At 55.3% G+C, this 14,663-nt stretch overlaps 1 protein-coding gene across 2 annotated transcripts in view; it reads left to right on the plus strand.

The window, feature by feature from the left end:
- OTOG (otogelin) overlaps positions 1-13,357 on the plus strand; it is a 141,560-nt gene extending 128,203 nt beyond the window's left edge. For both annotated transcript variants that reach the window (XM_082683238.1, XM_082683239.1), the window contains 12 exons: positions 211-315; positions 485-592; positions 1,022-1,123; positions 3,797-3,895; positions 5,269-5,309; positions 6,659-6,734; positions 6,846-7,024; positions 7,785-7,889; positions 8,071-8,190; positions 9,385-9,430; positions 11,753-11,832; positions 11,916-13,357. In XM_082683238.1, coding sequence (XP_082539364.1) covers positions 211-315; positions 485-592; positions 1,022-1,123; positions 3,797-3,895; positions 5,269-5,309; positions 6,659-6,734; positions 6,846-7,024; positions 7,785-7,889; positions 8,071-8,190; positions 9,385-9,430; positions 11,753-11,832; positions 11,916-12,116 — 1,262 coding nt within the window. In that variant the 3' untranslated portion in view covers positions 12,117-13,357. The remainder of the gene's footprint in view (positions 1-210; positions 316-484; positions 593-1,021; positions 1,124-3,796; positions 3,896-5,268; positions 5,310-6,658; positions 6,735-6,845; positions 7,025-7,784; positions 7,890-8,070; positions 8,191-9,384; positions 9,431-11,752; positions 11,833-11,915) is intronic.
- The last annotated feature ends 1,306 nt before the right edge of the window (positions 13,358-14,663 follow it).

The raw sequence follows: 14,663 nt of genomic DNA on the forward strand, positions 1-14,663 counted from the left end.
CCATCTCGATGAATATTAACAATTAATGCTCTTCTGTCGAGCCCTGGACCTTCTGTGTGACCCTCAGAGGCCCCTTCCTAGAATGTAGGTTCTGGGGAGATTGAGAAATGAAGACAAGCTTTCTAGATGCTGAGGAGTACTGGAGGCCAGGAGGTGGGGGTGGGGGTGTTCCTAGCCTTCAGGTGACATGCCTTGTGGCCCCTGGCCCAGTGTGTAACCAGACTCTGTGTGAGGGCCTCGCCCCTACCTGCCGCCCAGGCCACCGACTCCTCACCCACTTCCAGGAGGACTCCTGCTGCCCCAGCTACAGCTGTGGTGAGAGCTTCTGAGGCAGGGAGGGCAGGGGAGTGGGGAACCCTGCAGCCAGGGAGGGGGAGCTCTGGGGACTGGGTTCTGGTTAGGGACTGGGGCAGAGCCGGGCTGGGGGCTCAGGCATGGCCAGACAGGGTCTGCTCCCAGCATTTAAGCTCTATCTTTTCTGCAGAGTGTGACCCAGACCTGTGTGAGGCAGAACTGGTCCCCAGCTGCCGCCAGGACCAGATCCTGATTGTGGGTCACCTGGGGGACTCGTGCTGCCCCTCCTACTTCTGCGGTGGGTAGACATGCCAGCAGATGTCCGTGCGCACAGCTGGATCCCGGACATCCCTTTCCTCACACATTTCTTGGGGGCGGCTGGGAAGGAGATTGTGGAGCTCACCAGATAGACTGGGCACAGGACACGGGTGAGATTCCTGTTCAGAACAAATGGAAGGAGGAAGAGGAAACCAAGCCTGGCTTCACCCCACTCATTACTAGCAGGAGGAAATTGGTGTTTGTTTGGTGTAAAACTTTAGGTAGACAAGGAGGATCTAGATTCTTGCTCCAGGACAGGCCCCATGAGGCCATGAAAGGCTACTTGAGTCCAGCTCCTGTCACAGCTGGGTTTTAGGTACCCCCCTCCACCAACCCAGCAACCTGCCCTGTACCAAGACTCTGTGAGGGGGACTTCCTGTGACGGCCGTGGCTCCTCTCCCCTCCTCAGCCTGTGGCGACTGTCCAGATCCGATCCCCGAGTGTCAGGAAGGAGAGGCGCTCACCGTGGACAGGAACACCACAGAGCTCTGCTGTCCTCTGTATCAGTGTGGTGAGTCCCAGCTGGAGGCGGGCATGCAACCTCAAGGGGCTCCAGGGACATTTATGTGCCCCTTCATAAGGCCCTCCCTCAGGACCAATGGCAGTTCAATAGGGAGCCACAGGGAGCCCCAGGGTGAGGAGGAGCCAAACCTATGAGGGAGGAAGAGGCCTCACCGGAGGACGCTGGGCCAGGCGATGGTGCGGGGTCCAGGCAGGGATGTGGATGGCTGTGAGCTTTCAGGAGGAGGTTCCCTGTCCCCTCCCTTGGAGTCCGCAGGCCCAGGGGGAGGCCTAGGGTGAGACCACCCCAACCCTCCCAGCACCGATTCACAGTCCTTATTCTATGAGCCAAGGCCCCTGCTTCAGGGCCCCTCTTGCCCTGTGTCACCCTGGCTTTGCACATGCAGCCTACATCCCAGAAGACCCTGCATCTCAAAGCCTTGGAAGCTCTTTTGGGTTGCGACCGTAAATAGAAGTGGACCCTTTCTGATATCTTCACAGGACGTAGTACCTTAATATAATGTGTACTGTATACCTGGTACCTTAATAGTACCCCTTAAGCCTAGTAGAGGCAGCATCAGGGACGTTAAGAAAACCTAACAAGCTGGTTGAATTTCAAGATGACTTCATTTGCAAAAACTGCACACTCATTATAGGGAAAAGGGGAGTGAACTTCGCCTGCCCAAAGCGGTGTAGGCGGGGACTGTCTGCCAGGAGACCCCAGGGGCAACCCTGACGGCTTCAGTGTCAGAAACCAACTTTGGAGCAGAGTAGAATTCCACGGCGCATGCCCAGATGAGCTGACCCCAATGCACAGATCAGCCCTACCTGGGGGCTCCAGGCCTCTCGTCGCCAAGTGTTCACAAAGCTGATCTGAGCAGAGGGCCAGCGTCCTTCGCCTTGTCTTTCCTTTCTTTCTGTGTGTCTCTTCTTCTGTCCTTCTCGGCCTCCTGCTCTTTATTCATGTGTGTCTCTGGGGTTCTTTTTTTTTTTTTTTTTAAGATTTTATTTATTTATTTGACAGAGATGACAAGTAGGCAGAGAGGCAGGCAGAGAGAGAGAGAAGGAGGGAAGCAGGCTCCCCCTGAGCAGAGAGTCCAATGAGGGGCTCGATCCCAGGACCCTGGGATCATGACCAGAGCTGGAGGCAGAGGCTTCAACCCACTGAGCCACCTAGGCGCCCCTCTCTCTGGGGTTCTCAGGAGGAAGTCTGGTCATGGGGAGTGAGAACAGGTGCGGCCAGTCAGTCATGGTTTTGCTTCCCGGTTTTGCCATTTGCCCCTAGCCATGTGGCCTGGGGCAAGTCACTAACTCTCTGAGCCAAGGTTCCTCATGGGTCCAAAGGTGCTAACAGTACGTACCTTGAGGGACTCTCATGAAGATGGGAGATGATATATGTGAAGTACCTTACAGTCCTTGGCATACAGTAGGTGCTCAGTAAAGGGAGGGTATTGGTATCATTACTTCTTCCGATCCTCATTGTACTTTTGTTATAGAAGCACTATATCTGCTTCATAAAAGGTACAGAATCCAAGTAAATGCAAGCGAGTGAGAATACTTTCTTCTGGCTTCCTAGATACCCCACTGTCAGCACAGTTGGGGTTGGAATACATCCTTCCACATACTCTCTAGGCCTTTATACGTGTGTTTGTTTTTAATCAAAGTAAGCTCATACTGTACATGGTTTTTTAGATTTTCTTATTTTTTTGTTGTTTTTATTAGAGCATAATTAATATGCAATGTTAATTAGTTTCAAGTATACAACATAGCATTTCAACAAATGTGCACACGCCTTTGGTCTCGTCTTGAAGAATGTCATCACCATCTGTCACCACACCTTGTCATTATAATATTGTTGACTCTGTTCCCTGTGCTGTACTTTTCATCTCCATAACTTACGTATTTTATAACTGGAAGCTTGTATCCTCCCCTTTACCTATTTCACCTATTCCCCCCGCCAGCAACCACCAGTTTGTTCTCTGTATTTAAGAGTCTGTTTTTTGTTTGTTTGTTTGTTTTTGAGACATCAGTTGATAATCTTTACCTGTGCCAATATGCTTTTTTTAGTAAATCAGATCAGTTTTCAAAGTGCTGTCCCCAACACCTCCCCTCCCCACCCCAAAGTTGTGCCCAGGAGTCCCTCAATCCTTGCCTTGTCCTTCCAGTAAATGAGAATGGCTGAGGGACCCCAAACTAAGAGGGATTGCCTGAAGACTAGGAAAAAGGGAAGTGTGCACCCTGGAGTGTAGCATCCCTGATACAGAGCGGGCTCAGGGTGGGCTCCGTGGGTATGGTTCCCACAGGGCGCATAGCATGGCGTTCTCCTCTAGAGGGAACATTCGTTCCCAGCAGTGGAGCTTGCACTGGTCCCTGGTGTCCATCTGCCCCTACTCTCAGGGTGACACAGAATCTAGGGGGAAGGAAGGCTCCGTTGAGTCACTTTAAGGTTTTGACACTGTCCTATTGCTAATCCCTCCTCAGAGTGGAACTAAGGCTTCCAGAAGAAGTTCTATGGGGAGACTCCAGGAGCCCAGACTTCTTCCCTGGGCTCTAGCCCTGGAGGGTGTCTAAGGAACATTGGACAGGGGTGGGGGCAACCAAGGAGGAGCCCAAGGTGTCTCTGCAAGGTGTCTGCTCCAAGGTGTCTGCAACTGACATGTCCTCTGCCTCCCTTCCTTCACAGTGTGCGAGAGCTTCCGCTGTCCCCACGTGCAGTGTGGCATGGGCACTGCCCTGGTGGAGGTGTGGAGCCCGGACCGCTGCTGCCCCTACAAGTCCTGCGGTGAGTCCCTGCGTGGAGACGCCCCTCTCCACAGCTTCGCAGAGAGGGAGGCAAGGGAAGCACAGCCCCCACGGTCCACCTGCTTACATTCCAGCACTCTAGAGCCACCAATACTGCCTTGCTCCCCCTGCATCTGAATGCTGGGCACTTCACATTCCTACACATTTTTCTCCCTTGGGATAAAAGAAGGAAAAAATCGAGATCCCTGTTCCCCAAAGGTTTTTCCATCTAAAAAAAAAAAAAAAAAAAAAAAAAAAAGCCTTTATTGCAGCTGTCTGTTGGTTTAAAAAAAAAAATCTTCTTAAAATTTGCCTCAAACCCTTTTGGGAGCCTCCATGATTCCATGATCAATAACGAACACCAGTGAGCTTTATGTAAAAATGTGACTTAGAGTTGATTTAGAAAGAGTTACACATTTATTTCACTCGTCTTTTTTCCAGGCCTCCAATGTTAACGTCAGGAGGCCAGAGAGTTTGGTCTGTTTTATTCATAGCTTTGTCCCCAGAGCACAGGAAAAGCTCTGCACAGAGTAGGCGCTTAAAACTATTTGCTGCAGGGACACCTGGGTGGCTCAGTTGGTAAAGCAGCTGCCTTCAGCTCAGGTCCTGATCCTAGCGTACTGGGATCGAGTCCCACATAGGGCTCTTTGCTCAGCAGGGAGCCTGCTTCCTCTGCCTCTGCCTGCCTCTCTGCCTGCCTGTGCTCGCTCTCTTCCCCTCTCTCTCTCTGATAAATAAATAAAAATTAAAAAAAAAAAAAACTATTTGCTGCAGGAGTGAGGGACCCAGGAGAGTGTTTTCACAGGCGCTTTGACCTTGCGCTCTCCTCTCAGGAAGCTAGAGCCTGCGTGTCTGTTGAGTTTTCTGGCACTGCCCGGGCAGCAGGCTCTCCCTGAGCAGGGCCTGCCCAAGGCTGGACACTTGGACCAATAAAGCCGAACTTGCTGGAATACATATTTGGGAAAGACAGACGGTCAGAAGTTCCACCCCTGCCATGTTCACTTCTGGAGAGGCCCCACATCTGCTCTAGAAAGGGCTCTCAGGAGGATGGGGCAGGGTGAAGCCCAGATGACAAAGGGCACCTGTGATTGGCCTATCTGCCTGTTTAACCTCACTCGCCTCTGGAGTGGAGCTTAGAACCAGGACCCACTCTTGCCTCCCCACAGGCCTACCAGGGGAGCCACAGTCCCTGTGTCCCCGGAGGCTGAAGGGAGGCTAAGATTTTGGCTTCTTCCCCCCCAACCCCCACCCTGACTGGGGCTGAGGCTGAGCCAGAGGAGGGTCTGCAAGGGAGGGAGCAGTATGGGGACCCAGGGTGACTTCCACCTGGACAGCTCCCAGTGAGATGGGTCCCGGCCCTCTCCTGTTTTTCAGAGTGTGACTGCGACACAATTCCAGTGCCCCGGTGCCACCTGGTATGGAGACCCTGTTTCTCCCCACTCTCTGAGATCTGCCACCCCCTTTCCTTTCTACTGTGTCCCACCCCCTGGAGACCCTATTCCTTTAATGTAGTGCAGAAAGCCTTGGCTTTCTCATCAGCTTCCTTGTCCTAAGCTCTGCTTTCTGAGTACAGTGTCCACATTTATAAAGTGGGCATGCTCATGCTTTAGCATCATGGTGAGCAAGTCCAATGCTGATGGGGACGGCAATGACGGTGGTGGTGGGGATGGTGGGGATGGGGATGGTGAAGATGACGATGATGGTGACAGTGATGATGGTGGTGGTGGGGATGGTGGAGATGACAGTGATGGTGATGATGATGATGATGGTGATGATGGTGGGGGGGATGGTGAAGATGATGGTGATGATGATGGTGATGATGGTGGGGGGGATGGCGAAGATGATGATGATGATGATGGTGATGATGGTTGTGGTGGGGATGGTGGAGATGATGGTGATGATGATGGTGATGATGGTGGTGGTGGGGATGGTGGAGATGACAGTGATGGTGGTGATAGTGATGGTGATGATGGTAGGGGGGGATGGTGAAGATGACGATGATGGTGATGAAACTCATAATGGCAGCTAATGTTTACTGAGAGCTAACTATATGTCAGGGACGTTCCTAGGCCTTTTTATGTATATTGTCAGATTAATTCTCATGACAGCCCAATGAGCTTGATTCCATGATGATCTCAGTTATACAGATAGGAAGACTAAGGTTAAGGTCATGAAGCTAGTAAGTCACAGTCAGGATTAGGACCCAGGAAATCTGACTCCAGAGACCATGCCCTTCACCCCCAGGCTGCACAGCCCCTGAGGGAAGGGAAAATACTTTAAGAAATGTGAAGTTATGTTTAAAGGGTTTTTTTCACCATTTTCTGATTATATATATTCTCCTCACTTCATGTCCCACAACACACACTTCCTCTCATTTTCTCCCCCTCCCCATCCCTCCTCTTCTCCCTTCAACTGGTGAATGAGGATGGTAAATGGTATAAGCCATGCGGGGTTCTTGGCTGACAGCCATGCAATGGTCCCTCACTGAGGTGGCCAGTGGGTGCTTGGGGTGAAAGGAGAGCCTTTAGCCCCTAGGAAAGGACACTGGGGAGTGTTCCTCAGTGGGGAGCCACCCTGGGAATTTTCCCCTTGGCTGGGGAAGGCGTGAGCTCCCTGGGAGTCAAGGGCCCCAGGCCCGCCAGCCCCCTCCCCATCCACAGCACAGAGCCAACTGACAAAGACAAGGGCCTGGGTGGCAGACTGCTCCCGAGGGCGGGCCTGGGCTTCTGCAGCCTGGGGTGCTGACTGCCTCTGCCCCACCCAGTGGGAGAAGTCCCAGCTGGACGAGGAGTTCCTGCACAGCGTGGAGAATGTGTGCGGCTGCGCCAAATACGAGTGTGGTGAGCAGGGAAGGGACGCCCATTGGGTAGGGCCAGGCTGGGCTGGCCAGGGGGTGCTGGATGTGCCTGCCGGGCTCTCGGTGACTGCGGTCATCCCACACACCTACCCAGTGAAGGCCCCCGTGTGCCTGAGCCGCGAGCTGGGGGTGATGCTGCCGGGCCAGACCGTGGTGGAGCTCTCGGCAGACGGCGTGTGCCATACCTCGCGCTGCACGGACGTGCTTGACCCTCTTACCAGCTTCTACCAAATCAACACCACCTCTGTGCTGTGTGACGTCCACTGTGAGGCGGTAGGTGTGGGGCGGGAGGGGGATGGGCCGGGTCAGGGCACCAGCCTGGGTGACCTTGGGTGCTCCAGGAATCAGAGGATCCTCAAGCTTTCTAGACATGTCTGAAGGGTAGGGCTGGGGGGAGGGGCCCTTCAGAGACCCCTGTGGAAGATGCTGAGCTCAGGCCGGGTTGGGAGAGGCCAGGAGGGGAACAGCAAGAATGCGGGTCTGGCCAGGGCAGGTATCTGATGGCGAGAACACAGATCGAGGCACCTACTTATGACTGGCCCACTCCTTGCTGCTCTGTGTGTGTGTCTGTCCTGCTACCCTTTGTTGAGCACTTCTGCATGCCCAGTAGCTAGGATAGTGACTGGCTTCTTGTAAAAGTGAATGAGGGTTGGGGTGGAAATAGCCCCATTTGTCAAATGAGAAAACGGAGGCTGAGGGAGGTCCAGTCATTTGTCCAAATTCCCGCAGGGACTAGGACTCAAACTGAGGTCTGTGCGCAGCCAGAACGAGCACCCTTAATCACCAGCAGTGCTGTCGCTGAAATGGGTGGAAATGCTCTTCGTCCATGGGGCCGGGGTCTAGGAATTGCTGTGAGGGAGGCTTGAGGCGGACGGAGGGAAGACCTTCCTTCCTGACATGAGAGGCTGGGAGCTCCCTTTCTGAGGCCGGCCTGCTCTGGGCTTCGGGCTCTGGGACCTCAGGCAGTAGGAAAGGCAGGAGGGTGGAGGTGGGCACAGGGCTGAGGCCCCTCTCATCCTGCCGGATCCTGTAGAACCAGGAGTACGAGCACCCACGGGACCTGGCAGCCTGCTGCGGCTCCTGCAGAAACGTGTCCTGCCTCTTCACTTTCCCCAACGGCACCACCTCCCTGTTCTTGGTAGGCGGCCCCCCAGCTACCCACCTGGGGAAGGTGTGTGGGGGGTGGTTAGGGGTAGGCCAGGGCTCAGGGAGAGGTGCAGACAGGGTCCTGGGCAGTGCCAGGTCCTGGGCCACACCTGTGTTCGGAGTTGTGTCCTAGCAGTTCCCACGGGCCACCTGTCCATCTCTGTGCCCTCCAGCCTGGGGCGTCATGGATCGCAGACTGTGCCCGCCATCACTGCAGCAACACTCCCCTGGGCGCGGTGCTCGTCCGCTCACCCATCAGCTGCCCCCCACTCAACGAGACTGAGTGTGCCAAGGTCAGTACCAACTTCCTCCCTGCACGGCATGGCCTGAAGCCAGGGATACCAGCCGTTTTACTGGCAGGGGGCGTGGGGGCTGGCGGGGGGTCCTGTGTTCTGAGGTGAGGGAGGAGGGGTCCACTGAAATCTATACGTACCCTGCCACCCCAGCTCCACGTCCCTCCATGTGGTCCCGCTCTGACCTCATCACAGCACACATCCCCACGCATCACATGGGAGTGCCCAGGTGTACGGAAACATCCATCCTCACACACACACCAACATGGACAGTCAGTCCCTCACGCACACCGCACACCTCACGGGGACATGAACCCCTCTGCCTGCCAGAACACACGCCATGGACCATCACACAACGGGGCACACAGGCCACACACAGCGTGCAGATACCCAGTTCGGTCGTAGGATGGTTTGATGGTACTGCCACTGACCAAACCAATGCCAGAAGGGACAGCTGTCACTCTGGGCAGACATCAAGGGAAAGGATTTCTGGAGGGCTGGGTTATTGTTGCATTATCGAAGTTCCCGAGATTGATATCAGACATCAAAAGATTTCTGATCTTACCTAGAAAACACACACACCCTCCCAGTCATACCCTCACAATACAAAATTACATGTGTACACACACAAGTACACACTCATAAAATCACACGCATATACTCCCTAATTCACAAAGCTCTCCCATATCATTGTTTGGCTGATTTCATAAGCGAGGAGGAGGGCTCTGCCCCCATTTTCAAGGTGGAAAAATTAAACCCAGAGGAAAGGGGTGACTTATCCAGGACTGAGATAGAGCCCAGGTCACTGGACCAAATGGGTCAGCCCCTGTACCCCTCCCCTCCCTGACCCTCTGTGCAGGAAGCACTAATGAGAGAACAGGGTAGGGCATGAGGGAAGCTGCCCCCTGGAAGGACGGGGGGCCCACACCCTCTTATCCAGCCTGCAGTCTTACTGGGGCCACAGGCCGCCTTAGTGTCACTGTCCCAGCCAGTCAGGTTAGCCTCTCTGGCTCTCCCAGGGCCAGCCCAGGGGCCCCTTCTCCCACTGGCCAGGCCCTGATGGATGGAAAGACCTGGTACTCCTCTCCCGGAGCATCATGGGAGAAAGGGAGTCACTCTCGCTGCCTCTTGCTGGGATCTTGGCTCCAGGTCTAGGACAGGCTCTCCCACTGACCTCCTCTCCTCTCCCTCTAGGCTGGGGGCTCAGTGGTACCGTCCTTGGAAGGGTGCTGCAGGACATGTGAGTGAGCTCGGCTGAGGCCCGGGGGTGAAGGGGGACACCTTTCGGGTCGGGGGACAGGGTATCATGCCAGGGTTCAGAGGGCCAGGTTCCTGGCCTGGCACCCCAGTGGCGGTTCATCAGGGGTTATTAAATGAAGGAATAACACACCTCCCATCGGGCTCATGGCACTGGCAGAGATATGGGCAGACACATACTCATGTCCCTATCCCAGCAAAAGTCCTCTGCTTCTTGATGGAGACGGGGACGTCCAGGAAGTCAGTAATTTCCCACCTGTTCTCCCTCCTCCTGTACGACCCCCAGCCAGAAGCCCCCCAGGTGAATCCTTCCTGTGGCCAGGAGCCCAGTCTTAGAGATGCCCCCTGGGTGGGATTCAGGTCCGTGGGGTCCCTGACTCAGTTTGAGTGAGAGCTCTGGGCATGTGTCCCACATCTGGCCCCTGGAACCCACAGTCCCAGCCACATAGGCAGGTGCGTTCCAGTCAACTGTAAGACCTTTGCCTACGTGCCTCCCCTCCCCCTACGGTCCTCAGACTGGCCTTTGGAGGACAGAATTTGGGACGCTGTGTCCACTTCACAGACAGCAGGAAAGCTGGGCTCAGTGCCTCATTGGCTGGTCTCTCACCCGCAACTCACGTTCGCTGAATATTGCATGTGCTCCCATGTGACCTGCAACCCATGTCCCTCTCCCTAGGTTCCCCGGGGACCCTGTTTCCTGTGGTCCCCGTTAGCCCTGCCTCTCCTCCACGGGTTAGTGTCCACTGCCACCCAGGTACTCCTCTTGGAAGGACTGCAGGCGTGCAGCCATGTTGCTGTTCCCAACAATGTCCCTTCTGCTAGATGGCCCCAGCTCTGGGGGTGGGGGAGGGAAGGGCACGGGCCCCTGCTCCCTGCCTCTGGCAAGGGCCTTTCAGCCAACAGTGCATGCTGGATAGCGAGCCTCACCCCCTGGGCTTGCGTGGGAATGCTTCAGCGGTGCCCACTCTCCCGGAGCCCATCAGCGCCCAGTGCTGCCACTGCTTTGCTCCCACTGGTCACTCAGCTGGTCTCAGTCCAGGACCCCAAGGGCCATGGCCAGGACAGGCCTTGGGCCTCTTTCCTGCTAGAAGCAGAGGGGGAGGAAAAAGTGAACTTAGCTCTGGCCGGGAGTCCTCCAGCTGGTATGGTGGGAAACCCACTGTGGTGAGGCCCAGAGGCCAGAATTCCACCCCATTTCTGGCAGGCTCCCTGGGGTGACAGAGAGAATCCGTGTATCAGGCAAATATTTACTGAGCATCAATACACCAGGCCCTGTTTTAGGCACTGTAGACGCCGCTGACGTTTTAGTGGGAGAGACAGAATAATAAGTAAAATATATAGTAAGACGGATACCTCTGGTTTTAGGGGGATTGAGACTTACACAGTTTGGGGGGGCCTCATTAAGAAGAAGAATACAAACTTTCAAGTCCCATATCAGGGTGTGAAATTGAGTATTTATTTAGAATGGAAAAGAGCTCACAGCAAGCTGAGGGAGGGGCTGTTCAAAAGAAGGTCTGAAGCTTCTGTTTCCCCAGCATACCCACCCTTGTGTCTCTGGTGAGATGGTGATGGTGCCCAGGCTAGGAATAAGGCAAGGGAGGGGTCGGGGAGGGAGCAGAGGGTGGAGGGGGAGGGGGTTGTAGTTTCAGGCGGGGGCGCAGGAAAGGCCTGGGGAGGAGATATTTCCGTCTGTGAGGGCCCGAGTGGCCCTAAGATGGCCTGTCGGTGGGAGGCATGGCCCAGGCAGAGGAAGCTGCTGCCAGTCACCTTCCATGCCTGTGATGACTGTGTGAGGTGCATGAACCCTTGACCCTGTCCGATGGATATGGAAACCCAGTGAGCCCGCTGTGTGCCAGCTTCTGGTACAAGGTAGTGGGTTTCCATACATTCAGGAAATTGCCGATTCTTTATCCTAGAAGACCTCTCAGAGTTGGAACGCTGAAGCTGAGAGAGGGGTGGGGACAGGGCCAGGGTCACCAACAGGGGTTAGAGACAGGCACTGGGGCTGGGGTGGGGAGGCAGCCTGCCTAGACTCCAAATCCTCCTCTTCCTAGCCCAGAGCACTGCCCCCACATCGTCCCCCCACACCCGGCCATCCAGACCTCATTCCCTGTCTCCCCTGCCTTCACCACCTGCCTGTCTCCAGGGCACTGAGTGAAAGGCTTTCTCTTTGCTGGGGAGGGGCACTAACGCCTGTAGAGAGACCCTCAAGCATGACACTAACTGCCCCAGTCTGGCCCGTCTGCTGTCCCCTGCAAACACTTCTCAGCCACAGCTGCCCCCTCCCTGCCCCCCCCCCCCCCAGGTAAAGAGGACGGGCGCTCCTGCAAGAAGGTCACCATCCGTATGACCATCCGAAAGAACGAATGCAGGAGCAACACCCCTGTGAGTGGCGCCCCCTGGCGGTGGGAGAGGGGGCTTCGTGGGGTGTGCTGCATTGTCGGCCTCACGAGCCCGCCCACCTCTAGGTGAACCTAGTGTCCTGCGACGGGAGGTGCCCGTCCGCCAGCATCTACAACTACAACATCAACACCTACGCCCGCTTCTGCAAGTGCTGCCGGGAGGTGGGCCTGCAGCGGCGCTCCGTGCAGCTCTTCTGTGCCACCAACGCCACCTGGGTGCCCTACACCGTGCAGGAGCCCACCGACTGTGCCTGCCAGTGGTCCTGAGGCCTGGGGGCCGGGGCTGGCTGGACCACCTCTGCCACCCCCACCTTCTGCTTCCAGTGGGCCCAGGGTGCCGGGGCGGGGGGTGGGCCTGGCTGCTACAGGTGTGGAGAGCAGGTAGGTGCGGAGAACGGAATGACAGGCAGAGGCTCGGAGAGTGATTAGAAAGGGCCACACCTGCCCCTCCTGGCTTCTTCTCTGGCCTCCCTCTCCTGCATACACCGAAAAGCATCATACCTGAGGGCTCAGGGAACTCAACTCTGTCCTTGGCTGAGGTCTGGAATGGGCCTGAGCCCTGACTCTGGCTGCAGCGGGGTGGAGGGGGAAAGATTTCCTGGGAAGCCAGGCCCCAAGCTAGACTCAAGACCATGTGCAGGACAGGGACCCTTTCTACCCTGGGAGAACCACAGTAAAAGGACAAGGAGGCTTTAACTGCAATACACAGGCCTGCATGGGGCTGCACAGGGGGATTTTCCAGAAGCGAAGAGGGTGGGTTCCCAGGTCCTCCCACCAAGCTCTGCAAGGTCAGGCCCAGAGACAGGAGAATGGGCTCAGTGACCTTCAAGTCCCCTGTAGACCCAAGAGGGATGCCCTGGCATTCTGTCCCTACCCTGTGGTTCAGGAAAGGATTTAGAAGAACAGACCCATGCCTGCTCCCTATGTGGCCCCCACTCCCAGCCTCCCTCACAGGTGAGCTGGTTCTTGTGAGGTGGTAGCAGGAGCCCCCAAGGGTCATTGGTTATTTTAGGGTACCTTCAGCCTGGAAGGGCGTGCCTGGCTTTGCCACGTGCCTCTTCTCCAAGGCCATAGCAGAGTTGGTCTCTGGAGGGGCCTGAGGTGAGATTTGTGGCTCAGCCAATTCCTAGGTCTCTGCTTCGTGGGACTGTTTAGCAGGAGAGCATCTGTCAGTGGGAAATGCAGGTGCTCCACACATACAACTGGTCTTCCAGTGTTTTGTCAGAGCCTTGTCTCTGAACCAGAGTGTCCTTCTTAAAGCCAGGGCTAAGGTCCCTTTCACACCCCACTCTACAGGTCACCGCCACATGCCCCTTTGTTCCACTGGTGCAAAAGGCATGGACACAAGGTTGTTCACGCGCCAGCATTACCCTGATATGCCTGGGGCCATGGGGATGCCCTAGGGTTGGGGTTAGTAGCCTGTGCCAGGTTGGGCCCCAGCTATTCCTGCAGCTTCTTTTTCTCGGATCTGTATTCTGGTTCTGTATCTAATAAACCACGGAAAGACACCAGGCCACTGAGCGTCTCTGAGGGTGTCCGGTCTGCTTTGACTCTGAAGGAATTTCAGCTGAAGAGAAGACCCTGTCTCATGGCCCTGAAGGTCACTCCAACTTCTCCTGCCCCATCTGCCCCCCGCCCCGCACTTCCCCACGACCCACCAGCGCCTGCCCCCAGCTTGTTGGAACTGAGCTGACAGGAGACTGGCTCCCAAGGGAAGGGGTGGGAGGAAGGCGAGGACATGGGGAGCTGGGGAGCTAGCGTCCCAGTGGGGGCCTCGGTTTGGAAAGGCAACCTCAGGCTTTCCGATGACTGTTCATCTACCTGTCCCCAATGACGCAGCTTTGCTGACTTGGCCCTCCTGGGCTCTAGCTGGAGGCAGCTCCCCAGCACCTGCCCCATCCCCACCATGGGGCCTGGCTTCCGGTGATCACAGCCATCACTGGAATCACAGTATTCCTGCCTTTTCTTCCCCCCTCACCTGCCCTTCCAGCCAGGCATCTCCGCCTGCCTGTTCCTCCTAGAAGCCAACCTCCCACCCCAGCCCTCTGGCCAAACATCCCAGTCCTGTTCCCTCAGCTTCCTCCTGAGAAATCAACTCCTCAGACACTCCAGTGAAAGATTAGTAAGAAGCAAATCATCGCCCAGCACGATACTGTGCTCTGTGCTCTGGAGAAGACAGGAGACAAGGAGGAACTTAAACCTTGATCAGTGTTGCCCAGTTGCCCAATGCTGATGTCAGTGTTCATTAAAACAATTTGGAGATGGTGATTCACATCAAAAATACCTATACCCTTTGATGAAACTCTTGAATTTCTAGACAGCTGTGATAGGCTGAAAGATGGTCTTCCACGTATTCATGCCAGGAACCTCGGAATATGTGACTTGACCGAGTAAAAAGAACTCTGCAGGTGTGAATAAGACTCTTGAGGTGGGGAGGTGATCCTGGCCCAGTATAATCCCAACAGTCCTTGTAAGAGGGAGGCAGGAGAATCGGAGTCAGAGGACATGGGATGACAGATGCTGAGGTTGAAATGATGCACTTTGAGGTTGGAGGAAGGGGCCACTGACCAGAGAATGCCGGGGACTTCTAGAAGCTGGGAGGGGCAAGGAATGGATTCTCCCCTGGAGCCTCCAGAAAGAACGCAGGACTGCCCACGCCTTGATTTTAGCCCAGCGAAACCGATTTAAGACTTCTGACCTCTGAAACTCTAAGAGAATACATTGGTGTTACTTTAAGCCATTAAGTGGGTGGTGATTGTTACCGCAGCTGTAGAAAACTAATACGGCATCTAAAGAAGTAATTCATACAAGGAG

The sequence above is a fragment of the Mustela nivalis genome (assembly GCF_964662115.1).
Source record: "Mustela nivalis genome assembly, chromosome: 9".
NCBI lineage: Eukaryota > Metazoa > Chordata > Mammalia > Carnivora > Mustelidae > Mustela > Mustela nivalis.